Source organism: Sorex fumeus, unplaced genomic scaffold, assembly GCF_029834395.1.
Source record: "Sorex fumeus unplaced genomic scaffold, SorFum_2.1 ptg000024l, whole genome shotgun sequence".
Classification (NCBI taxonomy): Eukaryota; Metazoa; Chordata; class Mammalia; order Eulipotyphla; family Soricidae; genus Sorex; species Sorex fumeus.
The window spans coordinates 49,483,247-49,504,072 of NW_026606081.1; the positions used below are offsets into that span (position 1 = coordinate 49,483,247).

At 45.2% G+C, this 20,826-nt stretch overlaps 1 protein-coding gene across 1 annotated transcript; it reads right to left on the reverse strand.

Annotated features, from left to right (window-relative positions):
• Positions 1 to 17,519: 17,519 nt before the first annotated feature.
• Positions 17,520 to 18,917, reverse strand: LOC130023381 (tripartite motif-containing protein 75-like). Its single transcript, XM_056113890.1, has one exon. It carries the CDS (start codon positions 18,915 to 18,917, stop codon positions 17,520 to 17,522), a length of 1,398 nt encoding a protein of 465 aa, XP_055969865.1.
• Positions 18,918 to 20,826: the final 1,909 nt, after the last annotated feature.

Sequence of the window (20,826 nt, forward strand, 5' to 3'; positions counted from 1 at the left end):
AAAGAGTATCTAAAAGAGTATAAAGTAAACTTTATACTTTCATCAAAAGAGATGAAAGGCATGTACACTAAAAGCTTCAAATTGCTGAAATTAAAGGACACCACAAGAAGAAACAGATAGGGGCCAAAGTGATAGTACAGCAGTTTGGACATGTGTCTTACACATGGCCCACCAGGGTCTGATCCCTGACATCCTATAGGGTCCCTCAAGCAGGAACAATTCCTGAGAATTGCAGAGCCAGGAATAACCTCTGAGCATCACCAGGTAAGAAGACACAGAAAAATGGAAGATATCCCATATTCATGGATTGAAAATCCAAATGTTAAGATAGTCATAGTGCCCAAAACAATCCTAAAAACCCCTGCGAAACTTCCAATGGCATTTTTTTAGAATTAGTAAAATTCCTCTTACAGAATCTCAATGGTCTCGGTCAAAACAATTTTGAAAAAGAAAAATAAAGGAAAAACTCACACTTCTTTAATTTCAAAATACATGTCAAGGTAACGTCAAAAAACAGGTGAAAGGTATCCAACATATTAGAATTAGGACGCCAATAGAGAAAGGTGTAAATAGACAAATTGAAATAAAGAACCAGAACTAGATGCTCACATATAAAATCAAACAGTTTACAAAGGTGCCCAGACAACTTTAATGGGGAAAGTAAAGTCTCTTCAACAAAAAGAGGGTTTTTTTGGGTATCCACATAGGCAAAGAATAGAGTTGGGATCTTAATTTTTTTAAATCACGTGTAGAGATCAACCCACAATGAATTAAAAGCTTCAATGCAGAACCCAAATCTCTAAGAGTCCCAAAGAAAACACAGGGGAAAAATTTCAGGACATTGGACTTGGAAATTATTTCTTAGATATGACAGAATAAAACACTGGAAACAAAAGTCAAAATGGACAAACTTAAAAATCACAATATATTAAAGAACACAATGAATAAATAAAAACAGAAGCGTACCAAACTGGAGCAAAAATTTGCAAATCATATATCTACAAAAAGAATAATACTCATAATTCCCTTCTACCCATTCTTGCACCACCCTTTTCCTTCTCTTTTGAAAACAATCCTTTTTTTTTTTAACTAAACTGAGACATTTGGAGGTGAGGAGGTAAGCATTTGCTTGTTTTATTACAGTTCAACATATGTACAAAATCATACAATAATAGCCTTCCACGTTCTTATTTCACTTAAGTTCTATTAATACTGTCACAAAAGGCAACTTTGTTTTTTTAATAATTGAGAATTCCATTGCGTATATAGATCACAACATTTGTTTTCTTTTATCTATGCGTGAACATTAGGTTGTTTCCATGTCTCTTCTGTTGTTTGTGATGTTGCAATGAACACAGGAGTGCAGATCTTTTGGAATTTGTGTTTTCATGTTCATTGCATAAATACATAGGAATAGTATTGCTGGATCCTATGTCATTTCTATTCTTAGGTTCTAAAAAAATCTCCAGACTGCTTTCCATAGAGATTACACCAATTTGTATTACCTCCAGCAATCTATGACTGCTCCTTTTCCCTCACCAACATCTTATTTCCCATCTTTTTTATATAAACCATTCTCACCAGTAAGAGGTGATAGTCACTGTGATTTTGCTTTTAGTTTTCTTAATGATTCTTGGTGATGTAAGCATTTTTTATGTCTCTGTCTGCCATCTGTATGGATCTCTGAATTAGTGAGTGAGGGCATATTCTTAGCCATATTGGAATCTTATAAATGTGCTCTCCAAGCTGGATCAAATTAGGAAATCAGCAACAACATAGTATCTATAAAAATTAGATCTTGGAAATATTTCTTTAAAAAGTCCATGAGTCAAAGAAAATAAACAAGAAAACATTACAAAATGATATTAACTGATAATAATAACATTTTGGTCTGGATGTCTGGAGCCAAAGACCTCCAGAACCAGCCACAACCATGCTGAGACCACTCTCCACGTGCATGAAGATACCAGCAGAGGAAAAAAGGCATGCGGGTCCTGGGGCTGAGATTTCCAAGCCTGCTCGGATCGGGGATGAGCATCCTCCACCCAGATCCTCCGTCTTCCAGTAGGCAGGGGTCACACCCACCATCTGATCCCCCACCCCATGCGCGCGCCTTGTAATCCCATCAATGGCCAAGACCCAGACACTATAAAACCCAGCTCCCGGAATATAATAAGACGTCTTATTATCTCATTCTTATTTTGGACAACCTGGCAGGCTACCGAATGTAACCTGCCCACACGGCAGAGTCTGGCAAACTCCCCATGGCATACCCAATATGCCAAATACCAGTAACAATGATGGGTCTCATTCTCCTAACACTGAAAGGACCTTGAATATGGCACTTTTTTAAAATCTCAGGGCTGCAAGCATCATCCTCAATGGGGAAAAACTGAGAGCCTTCTCTCTAAGATAAGGGACGAGACAAGGATGTCCACTTTCTCCACTGCTGTTCAATATAGTACTGGAAGTATTTGCAACAGCGATTATGCAAGAAAAAGATATTAAGGGCATCCAGGTAGGAAAGGAAGAAATCAAGCTCTCACTATTCGCAGATGATATGATACTATACTTAGAGAACCCTAAAACTTCTACCAAGAAACTCCTAGAAACAATAGGCTTGTATAGTAAAGTTGCAGGCTATAAAATCAATACCCAAAAGTCCATGGCTTTCCTATATTCAAATAGTGAAAGAGAAGAAAGTGACATGAAGAAAACAATCCCGTTTACAATTGTGCCCCAGAAAATCAATACCTAGGAATCAGCTTAACTAAGGAAGTAAAGGACCTGTACAAAGAAAACTACAAAACGCTACTTCAGGAAATAAAAGAGATACAAGGAAATGGAAAAATAGCCCTGTTCTTGGATGGGGAGAATTAATATTGTCAAAATGGCAATACTTCCCAAAGTACTGTATAAATTCAACACGATCCCTATTAGGATACCCATGACATTCTTCAAAGAAATGGAGCAAACACTCCTGAAATTTGTATGGAACAATGAGCCCCCATGAATAGCTAAAGCAATTCTTGGGGAAAAGAAAATGGGAGGAATCAACCTCCCTAACTTCAAACTCTACTACAAATAATGGTAATAATTATAACAGCATGGTACTGGAACAAAGGCAGAGCTGTAGACCAATGGAACAGGGTTGAATATACTGACATCTCCCCCCAAGCATACGACCATCTAATCTTCAAAAAGGGGGCAAGAAAAGTGAAGTGGAGCAGGGAAAGCCTCTTTAACAAATTGTGCTGGAAAAACTGGACAGCTACATGCAAAAAAAATGGGCTCAGATCTCTGCCTAACTCCATGTACAAAAGTAAGATCAAAGTGGATTAAAGACCTCAACATCTGACCGGAATCCATAAAGTACATTGAGGAAAAAGTTGGCAAAACCCTCCATGACATAGAAGCTAATGGTATCTTCAAAAATGTCACACCACTGGCCAAGCAAGTGAAAACAGAGATAGACAAATGGGACTATCTTAAACTAAGAAGCTTCTGCACCTCAAAAGAAACAGTGACCAAAATACAAAGACAGTCTACAGAATGGGAAAGGATATTCGCCAAATACACATCCGACAAGGGGTTGATATCAAGGATATACAAAGTACTGGTTGAACTCCACAAAAAGAGAACATCCAACCCCATCAAAAAATGGGGAGATGAAATGAATAGAAACTTTCACAAAGATGAAATCCGAATGACTAAAAGGCACATGAGAAAATGCTCCAGTTCACTAATCATCAGGGAGATGCAGATCAAAACCACAATGAGATATCATTTCACACCACAGAGACTGGCCCATATCCACAAGAACAAAAGCAACTGGTGCTGGCGCGGATGTGGCGAGAAAGGGACACTCCTTCACTGTTGGTGGGAATGCCGACTGGTTCAGCCCTTTTGGAAAACAGTATGGACAATTCTCAAAAAATTAGAAATTGAGCTCCCATTTGACCCAGCAATACCACTCCTGGGAATATATTCCAGAGAGGCGAAAAAAGTATAGTCGAAGAGACATCTGCACTTGTTTGTTCATTGTAGCACTGTTTACAATAACCAGAATCTGGAAAAAACCTGAGTGCCCGAGAACAAATGACTGGTTAAAGAAACTTTGGTACATTTACACAATGGAGTACTATGTAGCTGTTAGAAAAGACGAAGTCATGAAATTTACATACAAGTGGTACTAAATGGAAAGTATCATGTTAAGCGAAATGACTCAGAAAGAAAGGGATAGACATAGAAAGATTGCATTCATCTGGGGAACATCGATTTGCTCGAGCGGGCCCAGTAACGTCTCCATTGGAGACTTTGTTGTTACTGTGTCTGGCATATCGAATACTCTCGGTAGCTTGCCAGGCTCTCCGAGAGGGGCGGAGGAATCGAACTCGGGTCGGCCATGTTGGCTGCGTGCAAGGCAGACGCCCTACCCACTGTGCTATCGCTCCAGCCACATAAAGTAACAAAATAGGAGACTAACACCCAAGAGTGGCCGAGATTAGTACCAGGAATTTTAGTCCATGGCTTGGAGGCCAGCCACACATGCTAGGGGAAAATGGAGCTCAGATAGAGAATGGAACACCAAATAAAGGTGTTGGGAGGATCCTTCCAGGATGAGAAAAGCATGCTGAAAGTAGACTATAGACCAAACATGATTGTCACCCATTGCCTCTTTTGCAAACCACAACGCCCAATAAGAGACAGAGAACAAAAGGGAATGCCCTGCCACAGAGGCAGGGTGGGATGGGGGGGATGGGGGGTGGGAGGGATACTGGGATCCATGGTGGTGGGAAATGGGCACTGGTGGAGGGAATGGGTATTTGATCATCATATAATTGAAACCCAAGCACAAAAATTTGTAAGTCTACAACTGTACCTCATGGTGTTTCACTAATAAAAAAAAATTAAAAATAAAATAAAAAAATAATAATAAAAAAATTTTTAAATAAATAAAATCTCAGGGCTAGGACGAAGGAGACGTTACTGGTGCCTGCTCGAGGCAATCGATGAACAACAGGATGATCATGATCGTGATCATGATTAACTGAATGACAATGAAAATAACATTGTGTCACAATTAGTTGCATGCCTCTAAAACACTGTCTATAGGAAAACTTACATTTCTAATACTCCTGAAAGAAGAAATCTATAAAAGTCAACAACACAAATTTCCAAATTAAGAAACTAGAGAAAAAGGAGCAATTGGAATCTGAAGTTCAAGGGAAGAAAATTAAGTTAACCCTTTTCTCCTGTTGCCATGGGAATATGAGTTTTGCAAAATAAGCCCAGAATCTCATTTTGTGTGTTGTTAAATAACAATGCAAATTTAACTTCCGACCTCACAGTGCCTCTTTGGTTAAAATGAGGACATTGATTTGCAAGAAACACAGTTCTAACTCTCCCCCATATGTGCATTAACACATATGCAGAGATTTTGATAAAGCTTGGAACAATTCTAAATTCTGCTGAGTTTTTATCTAGTAGTCATTTTTGCTACCCTAGTCTGGAAGGTCAATCCTGTTATTCCTGAAATGCCTCAATATCTTCCCCTGATGTCATTATCTTGTAAGGCTCTGCTGATTCTACTTGAAATCTCCCCCCACCATCACTCTGCAGTGCTAAATCTATATATAATTAGACTCAAATTATCAGCAAGTCCCAAAGGATGAAGTACAAAATGCAACCCAAAGGAAGTACAAGGCACACCAACATACTGCATCATTTTTCCAATTCATACACACAGGGATCAGTGGAAATGGATGTGAAAGGTGTGGAATAATGGTAGGAAGACCATAAAGTTAACTCAAGGCAAATTTATTGATATAGGCTTATAGAGCTGAGGCTCTGGAGTGTTATATTCAACTGTCATTGTCACTGTCCTCCCGTTGTTCATCGATTTACTCGAGAGGGTCCAGTAATGTCTCTATTGTGAGACTTGTTGTTACTGTGTTTGGCATATTGAATATGTCACAGTTAGCTTGCGGGCGAGATACTCTCGGTAGCTTGCCGGGTTCTCCGAGAGGGGAGGAGGAATCGAACCTGGCTCGGCTGGGCTGGCTGTGCGCAAGGCAAACGCCCTACCGCTAGGGACAAATCAGCTCGGGCCACTAGTCAAAGAAGACGCTTTGGGAGCTGAGGTGATAAGGGGAATTTCAGTCCAAATGAACGGTGGGAGCAAAATCAAGTCTACTTCACTGTGGGACCAATGGTGCCCCCAACCACATCCTGTGGTTATTTATTCAGTTCTTGAATGCATAATTGGAATAAGTATTTCAGCAGCTCAGAATATTCTCAAGGTAGACTGGAGCTGACAGAAAACAAGGATGTCCATAGCACAGAAGCAGCATTGACGAGGAGAGAACTGATAAGTCAAAAGTTGGTTCTAAAAGGGAATGCCCTGCCACAGAGGCAGGGTGGGATGGGGGGAATGGGGGTTGGGAGGGATACTGGGATCCGTGATGGTGGGAAATGGACACTAGTGGAGGGATGGGTATTTGATCATTGTATAATTGAAACCCAAGCACAAAAATTTGTAAGTCTACAACTGTACCTCATGGTGTTTCACTAATAAAAATTTTTTTAAAAAGTAGTTGGTTCTTTGAAGAAAAAAGATCAACATAGTTCATGAAATTCTAAAAAGACTGATCAACAAAGGGGGGGGAAAGAGCATGGTTCTATACTGTTCCATCTTAGAAGAAAGAGGAATAGCACTTCCAGCTTCATCGGCATTGAGAGGATGAGAGACTATCACAAGCAACTTTGCAGCAATAAACTGATAACTTACCTGAAACAAAATGTCCTGCAAAATGCACAACTTAAAAAATCTGACTCAAGAAGAAATTGAAATCTTTATTACCTCTATATCTAATAAGAACTTAAACTCATTACCAAAATTCTTTTTACAAATGAGATCCTCAGTTCAAAAGATTTCATTGAAAAATTAGACTAAGCATTAATGGATGAAATAACACCAATCATACAGAAACTTTTTTCAAAAACAGAAGAGGAAATATTTCCCAGTGCCTTTTTTTCAGTTACCTAGCTTTTTATTAGTATAATATAAATTGAACTTTAAGTGGCTTTCTCTACCCACCTCTCTTCCTCCACAGATGTCTCTTATTTATTTATTTATTTTTTTAATTTTTTTATTAGTGAAACACCATGAGCTACAGTTGTAGACTTACATATTTTTGTGTCCCAGCACCTTTTATAAGAATTCAGCAATATAAGAGAGAGAAAGAGAGAGAGAGAGAGAGAGAGAGAGAGAGAGAGAGAGAGAGAGAGAGAATATGTATTAGGCCAACTTTAATTTAAGCTGTAGTTCAGTAGATCACTATTTCTATTTACACAAAAGAGATTTAGTATCCAAAGTACATCAAGAACCACCAAAAATGTGTATTTTATGGGGGTGATCAAGAACCCCCGAAACCCCCCTCAAAAAAAAAGAAAGGTAAAAATATTGGAAAAAGGACAAAGGATAAAAAATTTGAACATGATTCAGTAGGGCCTCAGCAACACACACACACAAAACTCTTTTTAAAAAATAAAAAAATCAAAGACCAGCCAACAACAGGAGGGATACTCAGCATCACTGTCAGTCAAAACACAGCAAACAGGGGGTATGGTGCCACCAGCAGGTCAATCTGTACCTGTGAGGTGAGTGCATCAGCAGCCTGATGGCAACGTCAGACTTTCAGATACCCCAAAATTGCTGCTGTGCCTTTGGCCAGACCCCAAAAACTTGGGGCAAAGTTTACCAAGAAAGTAAACTGCCAAAAGTTAGGTATGTGGGAGACACACCCACAAACCACCTCCTGCTCAGCTATAAAATTGGAGGCATGGTCTCTCTGGTTCCTGTTGAACTGCTTAATGGCCATAATCCCAGAGACTCAGAAACAAATCTTGAAACCCAGCGGCTTTTGGCAGAAATGGGTTCGGTCCCTGCAGTAGGTTACTGGTGTTGGGCCAACCCAGGTGGGAATAGGTTTCGTGACTTGGCCTGTTCCCCCTGGCGGCCCAGTGGCCTCCATTCTCCAGAGTTTGGGCCCGCAGTGACGAGACATGCAGGGCCTCTCGGGATGAAGGTGGAGCCGGTCCTGTCCTCCCCACCCTAACGAAACCCCAAGTCATCGCCCACGAACAGCCTCTCTGGCTCCTGATCAAGCTGCTTAACAGCCATGATCTCAGAGACTCGGAAACAAATCTTGAAACCCAGTGGCTTTTGGCAGAAATGCGTCCGGACCCCACTGTAGGTTACTGTTGTCGGGCCACCCCAGAGGGGAAAGGGTGTTGTCACTCTGCCTGCTCCCCCTTGGCAGCTCGGTGGCCGTCATCCTCCAGAGGCCATTGGACAGTCAGGCTTGGGCCCGCAGTGACGAAACTTGTTGGGCCTCACAGGATGGGGGTGGAGCCGGTCCTGTCCTCCCCACCCCAACGAGACCCCAAGTCATCGTCCACGAACGGCCTCTCTGGCTCCTGATCAAGCTGCTTAATGGCCATGATCCCAGAGACTCAGGTGCAAACCTTAAAACCCAGCAGGTTGACAACATACAGCCGAAGAGAAGGGCCACATGGAGGGCGGGAACCACAGATCCAGGAGAAAAAAAAAAAACAGGTTCCAAAAAGAGCCGAGATCACCGGAAAGTCCCAGATGGGGTAGGTACCGCATCCCGCCTCCCCCAGATGGAACCCCGGTGACCAGAAGCCTCTACAAGCACAGCTCGAGTATGCGGGAACTAGGACTTTTTCTCAGGTCTGCCGAGACTACAGCTCCCAGGTAACCTCTGATTCCGGAAGTCACGCCCACAGCCCACCCCCCCCAGCGCCATCTTTACAACATACAGCCGAAGAGAAGGGCCACATGGAGGGCGGGAACCACAGATCCCGGAGGAAAAAACAACAGGTTCCAAAATGAGCTGAGATCGCCGGGAAGTCCCAGATGGGGTAGGTACCGCATCCTGCCTCCCCCAGATGGAACCCCGGTGACCAGAAGCCTCTACAAGCACAGCTCGAGTATGCGGGAACTAGGACTTTTTCTCAAAACCGCGCGGCCGCGTATACAAAGTGATCTCTCTATATACAAAGTGATCAACGGGAAGTAAACCACCCAACCTTTCTCCCTGAAAATCAGAGTTAAGTTTGGAGCACGGCCACAGTCCCAGAAACACAAGGACTTAATGCAGAACCCAGCAGCTTGGAGCAGAGAAGTGAACGGACTATGCGTTAATCCAGGCCATCATGTCTGCCCGGAGGGGAAAGGGTGTTGCCCCATTCGCCCTCTCTTCTCTGGAAAGAAGGATGGCGGCCGCATGGGAGCCTTGTGGACAGCAGGTATGAGCCGGGGGTGTGGGGGCGACTAAAACCTCATGGGTCGGGGAGCATTCCGGTCCGTCCTTCACGCCCTACCGAGGTCACCAGTTGCCCCCCACGAGCAACTACCCAGCACGGCCACAGCCCCAGAAGCACAAGGACTTAATGCAGAACCCAGCAGCTTGGAGCAGAAAAGTGAATGGACTATGCGTTAATCCAGGCCATCAAGTCTGCTGGAGGGGAAAGGGTGTTGCCCCATTCACCCTCTCCTCTCTGGAAAGAAAGATGGCGGCCACATGGGAGCCTTGTGGACAGCAGGTATGAGCCGGGGGTGTGGGGGCGACTAAAACCTCATGGGTCGGGGGGCGTTCCAGTCTGTCCTTCACACCCTACCGAGGTCACCAGTTGCCCCCCGCGAGCGGCTCTCCAGCACAGCCACGGCCCCAGAAGCACAAGGACTTAATGCAGAACCCAGCGGCTTGGAGCAGAAAAGTGAATAGACTATGCGTTAATCCAGGCCATCAAGTCTGCTGGAGGGGAAAGGGTGTTGCCCCATTCGCCCTCTCCTCTCTGGAAAGAAAGATGGCGGCCACAAGTGGAGCCTTGTAGACAGTAGGTATGAGCCGGGGGTGTGGGAGCAACTAAAACCTCATGGGAAGGGGGGCATTTTGGTCCACCCTTCACGCCCTACCGAGGCCACCAGTTGCCCCCCACGAGCGGCTCTCCAGCAAGGCCACGACTCCAGAACACAGAAACCAATTTCTTAACTATCTGACTTTCAGTAGAAATACTTCCAGGGTCAATAGGTAAAATAGCAGAAATCCAAAACCAACATTTAATTCTTGAACCCAGCTGTAGAAAGCAAATCACTTCACAATGCTTTTTCAGCATATCTGATTGGGGGGGGGGGTAAACTCTAAATAGTAGTGGTGAATCTTTTATTGAAACAATGAATCTAATCAAAGCAGATAGAGTGTTAACTAGAATTCATCTGCCTCACAGGGACTGGGAGGGGTGGGGGGTGGGGTTTTATTGGGGTTCTTCATGGTAAAAAATAAGTATTGGTAAAGGGAAATGTGTTTGATATTTGCATGACTGAGACCTAAACCTGAAAGCTTTGTAACCTTTCCCACAGTGATTCAATAAATAAATAAATAAATAAATAAATAAAAGAGCCAAAAAAAAAAAATAAACCCAGCAGGTTTTGGCAGAAATCCCTCCAGATTTAAGAGTTAAAATTTTGGAATTTCAAAATCGCGGGGCCACTACTGCAGCCATGCAACGTCATATGTTATTCATAACCAGCAGTAGAAAACAAATTGTCTACTGTTGCCTTTTCAGCAGATCTGAGTGTTGGGGTAAAATCTCAAATAATAATGGTGGGTCTGGTGTCAAAATATTGAATGTGATCAAAGTAGAGAGAGAGTAATGTGGAAATCATCTGCCCCACAGGTAGGGGGAGGGTATGGGATGGGGGTATACTGGGGTTGTTGGGGGTGGAGAATGGGCACTGGTGAAGGTACGGGTGTTTCATTGTATGACCAAGACTTAGACCCGAAAGCTTTGTAACTGCTCTCACGGTAATTCAATAAATAAAATTATAAAAAAAAAATTTAAAAAAGTAAGGTGGAGTTCATGCACAATTCAATCAGCTAACCAGTGGCTGAATAAATAGCAGTATTTCTACATTAAAAAATAAATAAAAAATAAAATAAAAATAAATAAATTAAAAAAAAAACAGCAAACACCAGCCACAAGAAGACGGTCCATTTTCTCATCTATCATATTGGCAGCAGAAACTCTTGGGCAGTGCTGGAGAGAGTGTCCATCAGTAGAAACCTTTTCAAGAGCCCACACAAAGTGATCTAGCAAGGCTGGATAAATGCTTAACTAGTACTGGCAATGCCATGCTCTGAACTTACCACGATACCATTTTTTCCCACAATAGCCAGGAGAATAAAGCCACTGTACCCGTGACTTCATGATGGTTTACTGGAGCTTTTGCCAGGTATCTGATCTGTGTGCTTGGCCTCCTGCTCTGTAATATGGATTGACAATCCAGTTGTCCTTTTCCTGCAGGATTATCATGAACACCGAGTGTGTCTATTCTGTAAGGCAGAACATCACAGAGCATGTGATAAGGGCTGCTCACTGGCTCCGGGGGCTGCTCAAGCCCAGAGTTGAGAATCCATGATGACTCAGGTCCCAAGTCTCCAAGTGCCTGCAGAGAAGAGATAAAAATCTTGGCATGCTTGTGCCTGTTGAAAGAACAGCTCATCTGCTATGCCATGGAGAAGTCTTCATAGATTTGCTTTTAGTGGAAGGCAGATTCTGACTATTGTAGCAGTGTTTGCAGAGAGTTAGACTCCATCTCAACAGGCTCTAGCAGGAGATTGGGTAGCGACATTAATATTCATCTAGCAGAACACAGCATGACTGTTGCAAAGAACGAACCAGACCAAACAGTCAGTTCCGGGACAGAGCTGAAGAGCAACATCGAGTGAGAGTTGAAGACAGATACATATGGACTAAGAAGTGACTGGAAAATCATGCAGCACACTAAAATGAGAATTGCACAAACTTCCAAAAAGTATGATGGAAATTATAACCCCCAAAGTAAGATTGGGTAGCCTCTGGAAAAGACAAAGAAATAAGAGAGCAACTCTGCGGGTTTCTATTTTGTCTCTTATGTTTTCTATATTAAAGTGAACAAAACAAAAACCTGACGTGTGTGTGTGTGTGTGTGTGTGTGTGTGTGTGTGTGTGTTTATTAGAAATTTACACACTGAGTTTGGTGCCAGGTGTTGTTTATACAATACTCTGGATTTTCTTTGGGTCAGAAATCTATTCTAACTTAAAAAAAAAAAAACCAGCAGCCCTTGGTGATTAGTTGAACATGTGGGTGGTAAGGGAAAGGGAAGGGCCTTGGAGGATTCCCAAGGATCTGCCTAGGAAGATGGAGTGGTACCATTTGTCAAGAAGGCTGCTGCCATCCAATTGCCATCTTTAAGCAATCACCCCATCATATAAGTCAGGAAAAAGGGGGACGTTAACCTAATTCAAACCATGATTCAAGGTAACAAAGGAACTTTATCTTCAGATTAGAACACAGGAAGTGAGCTCACCGCACCCATCAAAAATAAGAGGTTCTGGGTCCCGACTCAAATATCACAGTACAAATGACTTTATGCCTTTTTTCTTTATGTCTTTTCTGGGCAAATAGAAATCACCATGCATGCAGTAAATGAAAAGTAAGTGGATTGTGTAATGATTACACAACAGTGGAATGTAAAAGCTTAAGACCAATGGAAGCTAGTTTTTCAGTGCTTTCTTTTCTTTAACGTTAAAGAAAACTTGGAAATGACTGGCCAAATGGATTATATTTGAGCTTATATTTAAAATGTGAAAAAGGAAGGGAAAATGCACTATTATGTACATTTAAAAAATGTTTATTAAAATTACTCAAATGGGAGGGATTGTTATGGGAAAAGTAAACAACTAGGATCACAGAATTTGAGGATGCTAAACATGGAAGAAATAATCCAGTCTTGAGTCGTTCTCTCTGGGGGGGAGAGAAGAGCTGTGTGCCAAACAGGTGAAGGAATTTTCCTGGGGAGCCTAGGGGTAAACCCTCGGGGAGCACAGGGATAAATGCTATCAGACTCTAACTAGATCTTATCTTCCATTGGAATGCATTCTTTCAGATCCCAAACTTATTCTACCTCCCCTCCCTGACACCATTTCATTGTCTATTTGCCTGCTATGTATTTATTACTTTCTTGCTTTTAAGAGTTCAGGCCCAGGTTCCCTTCGTTGAAACTCTGAGAGCCAGCTGTTTTGGAATTGAGTTGTTTTTCTAATTTGAGAAAGTATCATCATACCTGTGGAGTATATTACATAAACACTTTCAAAATAGTTTGTGACTCCAGCTAATGCTAAGATATATTTCTATTTCTTAAAGAAAAAAAAAGGTGTGTAAACAGCAACCCTGAATGCAAATAAAGACCACAACTAGCCTCAGGTTAGATCATGGAAAATATGTGCTCAAATATGTTTTCTGTTGTTGTTGTTGCTGTTGTTTTGGAGCCACACCCAGCGGTGCTTAGAGCTTACTCCTGGCTCTGTACCCAGGACTCACTCCTGGTGGTGCTCAGAGGGACCAAATGAGATGCCAGAGATTGAACACGGGTGGGCCACATGAAAGGCAAGTGCTTTACTCATTGCACTATCACGCTAGCTACACCCCAAATAAGTTTTCTGACCTTGGATTCTAGAATTGTGTCTAGAAGCATCAACTTTGTTAGGGAGAAAACCAGATGCATTTAGGTGAGGGTCTAGACTCTGCTCTCTGCTCACGGGACCAGATAAGGCTCTGCCAGTTAGGAAGACAGAAAGCTCAGGCCCTTCCTGTGGCCTCATGAAGCAGGTTCAAAGGCCTGGGAAGGTGTGGGAGGTAAGGACGCCTAGAAATGAGCTTGAGGGAGAACGACGACTTACATCAATCGGAACACAAGCAGAAAATACCTTTATTCTGCAGGAATCTCAGCAACAGGCATTTTCCTACTCTTGGGTCAGGCCCCAAGTATTGACGTATTCTCTCACCTGTACCTCTGCCCAGCCAACCCCTACTACAAAACAGCCTCCTCTCTTTCTCTTCACTGTTGGAAAGCTTGACCACAGTTCATGGCCAAAGCTAGACCCCGACTCAAGGTCAACAATTCCAACAGCTTATGGTAGGCCTCCTGGGATACCATAGGTGGGACTATCCCTCCTCCAGGAATTAGAACATTGATGGGTCCTATGTAAGCTGAAACCATAAATAAGCAGAGGAATCGCAGTGGAAGAGAGAAGCAAATGAAGAAGCAGAACACGGCCACGTGCCTTGAACAGAGAGAAAGAGGGCAGAGCCAGCCTTTTTCTGCCTTGGGTCCTGGCCAGCACACTTCCTGTTTCCTGTCTGCAGTGTTCTTTCAATGAACAACCGTTTTCAGAAGTGGATGCTAGTGAAACAGATTTTGTGCCAGCAGCCACTGATAAGGCTACTGATTGCCAAGTCACACAAAGAAACTTTCCTTCCCAGGACGTCCCCAGTGGGTTCCAGAAAGAACTTTCCACTTTCTCTCTCTGTTTACAAATATTAATGGCACATCTGTGAAAATTGTTTTTTCCAGAAGTGGCCCAGCACGCCTAGAACAGGCTTTCTGGATCTATGTTTATCTGGCCGGAAAAGTTTGGTCTCAGATTGACCCTGCTCTCCCCTGATGGCAAGGGGCTGACCCAGAATGCCCAGTTGCTGGGAGCCAGAACTTTGAAGAGCTCCATGAAACAGCAGTCTGTAGATGTGAATTTATGGCAGAGACCATTTGTGTTCTTGAGACAAAGATTAGTTTTGAACACAATTACTGTTGCCATGCAAAATGTGTATAGGCCTCTGCAGTCTTAAGGTTGCAGAAGAACAAGATACACGTGGTACAGAGTATCAGAGCATCTAGGTACCCAGGCAAAATCTGCTGCTTGCAACTAAAGTGGATTCAACAATATCATTATAATATGTATAATATGTAAAGGTAAAGGCCCTCCCGTTGATCGTCGATTTGCTCAAGCGGGCCCAGTAACGTCTCCATTGGAGACTTTGTTGTTACTGTGTCTAGCATATCGAATACTCTCGGTAGCTTGCCGGGCTCTCCGAGAGGGGCGGAGGAATCGAACTCGGGTCGGCCATGTTGGCCGCTTGTAAGGCGAACGCCCTACCCGCTGTGCTATCGCTCCAATAATATAACATTATCAACTATAGCGACCACACTGCAATGAGATAACAACCTGTTAGTAATCTCTTATACAAGGACTTAATGGCTCCAGGTTTAGATACAATAATCATCACACACACTTTCCCCTAAGGAAACTTTACTGGATAATTTTTTCGTGGATTATTCGTAACAAGCTATACAAAATAAATTGTTTAGGACAGGCTTTGGGGAACAGGTTTGAGTGGTGGTGGGGAAATTTGAAATAATGGTGGTGGGAAGGTGTAATGGTGGTGGGATTGGTGTTGGAATATTAAATGTTATAAATTATTGTGAAAAACTTTATAAAAAAATAAAACAATTAAAAAAAAAAGAAGAAGAAAAGGCAGAATCATTAAGCTGCCAGCAACAAGACCATAAGAACCTTTGCTTTGCATGGCATGAGAGCTGTGGAAGGTGAGGCCGCAGGGCTTCACTGAGGCATGCATTGAAGCCAAGTGCAGGAATTGTTCCCTTCATTGTCGGCCCAGGTGGGTCCTCCCTGGATACAGCCTTAAGACAGCTTTTCATCTTTCTCTAGTCACAAGCATCGAAAGCGTCTGACTCCCTCTAGTGGTCAAAGATTTTTTTTTTTAAATATTCAATTCCCTCGGGAGAGCCTGGGTCACTAAGGATGTTATAATGCACTGTCACATTTTTAAAGGAAATACATAAATAGGACTTGACTTTGGAAATAATGCAACAGAATATTGCTTGTTTCATTAGTGTAAATCTTGGAACAAGGGGGCCAGGAATGAAGGTGCTTGCCTGGCATGTGGCCATCCAAAGTTTGATCCCCAGCACCACATATGGTCCCTCAGCCCCACCAGGAGTGATCCCTGAGCACAGCGCCAGGAGAAAGCCCTGAGCACCACCAGATATGACCCCAAAGTCACACACACACACACACACACACGCACACACACACACACACACAAGAAAAGGCCGTAAATATGCTTTGCCTGCAGGACGCCCAAGTTAATCATAGCTGAGTTTCAGCCATGAAGGGTTCAGACACCAATCCCTTCACCCGTGTCTGCAAATTTTCTCCCAACTCCCATCCTGCCTCCTTGACGGGCACAGGCTTCTCCTGGCCAGGGGGAGAGTCAGGGGTCGACATAGTTGAAAGAAGGCTCAGATGGCCCCAGACCCCCCACTCCCCAGCCCTGACTACATCTCAGACCCTCATGCTGAGTGGCAGAGCTGGGACCTGCACGGAAGGAGGAGAGACTTTCCTGGGTGCCAAACATCACTGAGCCCTAAAACTCAGTGACCATGACCAAGACAGCTTAGAGCAATGTTTAAAAGTGAAGCACTCGGGCCAGGCCACAGAGCTTGGGCAGAGTTTAAAGCACTTGCCTTTACAGCCAGGATGGATCGCCAGCCCCACACAAGGTTTCCAAAGCCCTGTCGAGAGTGATCCCTAAGCATCATTTTTAATGCATCATTCATAACAAGTCATACAAAATAAATTATTTAGGACCTGCTTTTAGGGCAGACTTTGATGGTGGTGGGAAATTTTGAAATACTGGTGGTGGGAAGGTGTAATGGGGGTAGGATTGGTGTTGGAATATTGACTGTAATAAATTATTGTGAACAATTTCATTAAAATAAAATTGGGGGAGGAAAGTTAAAAAATAAAATAAAAATAGTGATCCCTGAACAAAGAGCCATGAGTAAGCCCTGAACATGGGAGGCATGGCCAGACCCCATCCACCTGCCTAAGAAAAAAAAAATCAAACACAGGACCCCCCCCCCAAAAAAAATCAGCAAAACACGATGTCAAAGCATTATGTTGACTGGAGGGATAAAATAGAAAACATTTTATCCTTATTTTCAGGGAAAAGCACTTCCATGGGGCTGGAGCTATAATACAGTGGGTAGAACATTTGCCTTGCACGTGGCCAACCCAAGCTTAACTCCCAGCATTCCATATGGTCCCCAAACACTGCCGGAAATAATTCCTGAGTGCAGAACTAAGAGTAACCGGAACATTGCCAGGTGTGACTCAAAAATGAAAGAAAGAAAGAATGAAAGAAGAGCGAGAGCGAGAGCGAGAGCTAGAGCGAGAGAGAGAGAGAGAGAGAGAGAGAGAGAGAGAGAGAGAGAGAGAGAGAGAGAGAAAGAAAAGCACTTCCATGTCCAAAACAAGCGAGAAAGGAAAAAATCACTTTTGGGTGATTGGGGAGGTGGAAACCCTGGAGGGGGAATCTCCCAGGGGAGAGCTTACAGGTGGGACTGGCCCCCAAACCCAGAGAGTATGGGGAGCACCAAACTTTTCTAACATGTTCAAATGTGAGGCACAGGGTGAGAGCAGAGGGTGGGAAATCACCAACATGTAGACATCAAAAAATAGAATTTATTAGTGGTGCTCGGTCACGTAGGGAGCAAACAAGAGTGTGGGCACTGGGCACTGGGCACTCAGTCCATGTCTCCATTCACGTTCATGGAACACAGCAAGGAACAAAACTCAAAGCCGAAATAGGGCCGAAGTCTCCCCGTGAATCTCTCCGTGAGAGTGCAGAGTAGTGACCGGTTAAGCATGTTGTAGAAGGAAATCTTGCCCAGCTCATAGTCCAGGAACACCCCGATACACACGTGGGAGGGGTAGAGGTCCAGGGAGCTTGAGGTGTGGGGCTGAAGTCGCCAGCAGCCGTGGTCTGGGGAGGGTGTGACGGGCGCGCTTCTGGGGAAGGACTCCTTGCACACCCCTAGGGACCATGCTCCCGAACCTCTGATTTCTACCTGCCAGAAGTGCCTGCCGCCCACAAATTCCTGTGCGCCCAGGACCGCGGGGTGAGAGGTGAAGGCCTGGGGGTGAGAGTCGGAGGTGGGGTGCATGTTCTGGCGAAAGTAGATGGCGGTACCCCTGTCCCGGGTGACCACCAGCGTCTGGTGCGCCGACTCCGGATCCAGTGTCAGCTCCACCCAAAACTTCCTGATAAGGTTCTGCAAACCAAAAGGATGCAGGGAGAACATGTGAGGCGCCTTCGTTGGTCCGGACCAAGGGGCTGCAGGGAGCTCCATGTCTTTAGACTCCCTGCACTGCAGCTGCACACGGCGGAGCCTGGTCAGCAGACCCAGGTCTGGCTGCAGACACAGCTGGGTGACGTCCCGCAGCGTCCTCTGCAGGCTGGCACGATACTCTACCAGCTGGTTTCTGCCCTGCAAGATCTTCTCGGAATGGCTCGACATTTGCCTCAGTATCCCCTTGTCAAGGACATGGTACTCAATTCTCAAGGAATGCTTCAGCTGTTCCGATTCCCAAAACAGTTCAGTCCTCTGCTTTGCCACCTTCTCTCTCCACTCCTGTCTCTCAACGCCTTGCCGTCCCCGGGCCCTCCGCGCCTCCTGCAGCTGCTTGCGCAGAAGTTCCAGGTAGCCCTTGAGCTTGGTCCTGTGATGAGCAGCCGCGGGGCCGATGGGCGTCAGGCGGTGGCCGCGGTGGGCAGCGGAGGCGGCGCACTGGCCACACAGCAGCTCCAGGTGGTCGTCGCAGAAGAGGCTCAGGGCCTGTTGGTGCTCGGCACAGCTGCCTCCTGCCTCCCGGGCGTGTCCCTCCGGTCTCTGGCCGGGCAGCTGGCTGACCAGGTCAGCCAGCCGTGCCAGCTGCGTGTTGGGCCTGCGGGGCTCGCGGGGACATGGGTGCTGGCACACGGGGCAGGGCAGGGGCTCCTGCAGGTTCTGCCAGCGCCCCCGCAGGCATGAGCCGCAGCAGTTGTGGCCGCAGTCCAGGGTCAGGGGCACACGCAGGGGCCCCCGGCACAGCGGGCAGCGGACCTCTGCCTGCAGCTCAGCCAGGGCGGTGGCCAGGGCCATGGTGAGGGGCCGCGGGGGTGGCGGGCAGCGACGCGGGTAGGCAGCGGCTGGGAGGGGGTGGTTCGGGTCTCTGCCCTTTAGGATGTCTCCGCAGCGGGTGCTCAGCAGGAAGCGCCCAGGGCTCGTTGCTAGAACAGTCTCGCTTTAGAAGGGCTAGAAATTCAAAGTCTTAATCGCGTGCCAACGTGACACTCAGTCTCTGGATTCCAGTTCACCGGGACAGTCTACCACATTCCTTGAAGAAAATGGAACAAGATGTTAAGACTGTCAAAATGAGATAATACAAATCCTATGAGCAGCATCTCACCAGGATTCTGTTCTAGGTATCAAGACAGAATCACCTATCAAAAATATCATTGTAGCAAATTGGAATAGACAAGATACAGAGAATGTTAAGGGCGAATGTTGTGAACTAGTGTAATGACCAGAAATGATGCCTAGCGCAGCATTAACCTCCCGTGATATCTGGAATTCACTTCAAAACAGTGAGGAGCAGAGAAGAGCTCCCGTGTTTTACAGGCCACATTCAGAGGACAGCGGTAAAATAATTTTTAAAGCATGATCAAAATGGCAATTCAGTGTGCAAGGCTGAATTCAAAACACTAGTTCAAATTTATAGCAGAGACTCCTTCTACCTCCTCCAAAGACCCTACCTCATCATCTGTTCTGCCACCATAGATTCTCTCCGAAAGGACCCAGTTGGGTTTTCCATCTTCCCCTACAAATTCCCACACAGCCAGTTTTGCATTAGCTCAAGCCCACCAGTAGCAACCCCCACACCCCCAGAGCTCACAGGGCAGAAGAAGTCCTGACCCACCTGGGTCCTTTGGTGGCGCTCCCAGGAATGCTCTTGGCAAGTCCAGACTCCTCCAGATGGAATTCTCCTTCCTGCAGAACAGCCCAGGAGGGAGATACAAGCACCCAGGGCTGCTGCCCACAGCTCTGCTCTGGGAAAGCCGGGGCCTGGCTTTCATAGTCTGCAGGACACACCCTGGCCAGGGACTCAGGGCTGTGATTGGTTCCTGATCCCAAGGGTGGGGTTCGCCACTCCCTGTCCCTGCCCCACCCTTGTTACATCCTGCTCAGTACTCTGCTGAGTTTACAAAGTTGATGGAAAGTGCTCGTGTGGTTTTGCTCAATGAAATAGATGCACCATCTTGAGGAAATCCATCCCTAGCCTTAACTTTTCCCAAGTAAACCCATCTCTGCTGGGAGCAGGAGGGTCGTGCTGTTTCCTGGAAGTGAAAACTCATTCTGTGATTCTCAAAAGCCACAGGCTGGCAGGCAGCAGTCTCTCAGAAATGACCCCGCTCCTTTGCCTCATCTTGGGGGACCTTTGAGGAGACGGAGAGGGAGAAGGCAGAGATCTGACCTGCGGCCCAGGAAGAATACAAGAGAGGCTCACCTGGGTGAAATAGACTTGGAGGCCTCCGAATGTATTTGGTAGATTCTACCCGATGCTTCTGACAGTTTGCCCCTGGGTAATCCAAATCACCACCTCCAAGTTGGTTTTTCCTCTGATCTGCATGTCAACATGTGGGACTCCTATGTGACATCCTTCTTTGACATCCAATCACCTCCACTAATCCTGGGCCTCCTCATCCAAAATCCCACCAGCAGCGTGAACACCAGCTTTCCAGTTTGTGCCCTCTTGGGGGCGCTTCAGAGCAGGGAGAAATGGGGTGGAGGAAGGGTTTGGCCTCCCTGACCACCAGTCACCTAACTGAGGCCAGTGCTAGAGGGCCCTTGAAACAGACACACAGACGCCAGCTCTTCCAGACCCAACTACTGTGAAAGTTTTGACTGATTCATTTTGACCCCGTACCAGCGCGTAGCATTAACCATTTCAACATGCATCCCCCAGGACCCGGGAGAGAGCACAGCAGGGAAGGTGCTTATCTTGCACACA

Coding starts and splice junctions, on each gene's coding strand:
- LOC130023381 (XM_056113890.1), bottom strand. CDS start 18,917: ATGGCCCTGGCCACCGCCCTGGCTGAGCTGCAGGCAGAGGTCCGCTGC.